General features: G+C 49.9%; 1 protein-coding gene across 1 annotated transcript; it reads left to right on the top strand.

Annotated features, from left to right (window-relative positions):
- Nucleotides 1-514: 514 nt before the first annotated feature.
- LOC114631582 (tubulin alpha-3 chain-like) lies at nucleotides 515-1,864 on the top strand. The gene has a single exon (XM_028779960.1). It carries the CDS (start codon nucleotides 515-517, stop codon nucleotides 1,862-1,864), a length of 1,350 nt encoding a protein of 449 aa, XP_028635793.1.
- Nucleotides 1,865-1,990: the final 126 nt, after the last annotated feature.

Here is a 1,990-nt window from a genome sequence, read left to right as displayed (position 1 = left end):
AAAATCTTATTTTAAGAAACTCTGAAGCAAAAAAATAAAATTCACGGTGACACTAAGATTCCCATGTATGTGTATGTATGTGTAAGATCGGTGAAAATATACTTATATTTAATAAACTTTCCAGTGTTCCAGTGATCACCTATCATAACTTTACAGGAAGAAGTCAAGGCAAGGAAGGCATGATTGTGTAAGAAGAGCTTCAAGAATGGCCACTTATCTCTATGTTAATTAAAATTAGAGTAAACAGAAAAAGAAGTTGTCTGTGACGTAGTCTTCCCTGCTCAGTATACTTGATTCAGCTTGGTTTTTTTAAAACTCTAGGGCTTAGGGTCATGTTTCTAGTCATATATATGTAACTTTAATTTTTCAAAGTCTACATTTAATGATGATTTTAAATCCTTTTGCCTCCCTCTTAACCCACCACCACCAGAGGTAGTAGAAAAGAAAGGATGGGTTGAGGACCGGTGGTGAGGAACGGCTAAGGCGGCATCTGAGCAAGTCTCCGGAGTTCAGCATGCGTGAGTGTATCTCTATCCACGTGGGGCAGGCAGATGTCCAGATCGGCAATGCCTGCTGGGAACTGTACTGCCTTGAACATGGTATTCAGCCTGACGGGCAAATGCCAAGTGACAAAACCATTGGTGGCGGGGATGACTCCTTCAACACATTCTTCAGTGAGACTGGAGCCGGCAAGCATGTGCCCAGGGCAGTGTTTGTGGACCTGGAGCCCACTGTGGTCGATGAGGTACGCACGGGGACCTACCGGCAGCTCTTCCACCCGGAGCAGCTGATCACTGGGAAGGAGGACGCAGCCAACAACTATGCCAGAGGCCACTACACCATTGGCAAAGAGATTGTCGACCTGGTCCTGGACCGAATCCGAAAACTGGCCGATCTATGCACGGGACTACAGGGCTTCCTCATCTTCCACAGCTTCGGAGGGGGCACAGGCTCTGGGTTTGCATCTCTGCTGATGGAGCGGCTTTCAGTGGACTATGGCAAGAAGTCCAAGCTGGAATTTGCCATTTACCCAGCCCCCCAGGTTTCTACAGCTGTCGTGGAGCCTTATAACTCCATCCTGACCACGCACACGCTGGAACATTCCGACTGTGCTTTCATGGTGGATAACGAAGCCATCTACGACATCTGCCGCAGGAACCTGGATATTGAACGTCCCACCTACACCAACCTCAATCGTCTGATTGGGCAGATCGTGTCATCCATCACAGCCTCCCTGAGGTTCGATGGGGCCCTGAATGTGGACTTAACAGAATTCCAGACCAACCTGGTGCCATACCCTCGAATCCACTTCCCACTGGCGACCTATGCCCCGGTCATCTCAGCTGAGAAAGCATACCATGAGCAGCTGTCAGTGGCAGAGATCACCAACGCATGCTTCGAGCCAGCCAATCAGATGGTCAAGTGTGACCCTCGCCATGGCAAATACATGGCCTGCTGCATGTTGTACAGGGGGAATGTGGTTCCAAAAGATGTCAACGCGGCTATTGCTACCATCAAGACCAAACGCACCATCCAGTTTGTGGATTGGTGCCCAACTGGATTTAAGGTGGGTATTAACTACCAGCCTCCCACCGTGGTCCCTGGGGGAGACCTGGCCAAGGTGCAGCGGGCCGTGTGCATGCTGAGCAACACCACCGCCATCGCAGAGGCCTGGGCCCGCCTGGATCACAAATTTGACCTAATGTACGCCAAGCGGGCCTTTGTACATTGGTACGTGGGAGAAGGCATGGAGGAAGGGGAGTTCTCAGAGGCCCGGGAGGACCTGGCAGTGCTGGAGAAGGATTATGAAGAGGTGGGCGTGGATTCTGTGGAAGCAGAGGCAGAAGAAGGGGAGGAATACTGAGCGCATGGGTATGGCTGGCTGCCATCCATCTATGTCTTCCCCACCATTAAAAATAAAGGATATGTTCAAGTTACCAACCATTTGTCAGTTTGGGGTGTAATATTGTCATAAAGGAAGGCTCCCCAA

The sequence above is a fragment of the Grammomys surdaster genome, unplaced genomic scaffold (genome assembly GCF_004785775.1).
Source record: "Grammomys surdaster isolate TR1022 unplaced genomic scaffold, NIH_TR_1.0 363, whole genome shotgun sequence".
Taxonomy (NCBI): Eukaryota; Metazoa; Chordata; class Mammalia; order Rodentia; family Muridae; genus Grammomys; species Grammomys surdaster.
This window is presented reverse-complemented; position numbering and strand designations above follow the sequence as displayed.

Coding starts and splice junctions, on each gene's coding strand:
- LOC114631582 (XM_028779960.1), top strand. CDS start 515: ATGCGTGAGTGTATCTCTATCCACGTGGGGCAGGCAGATGTCCAGATC.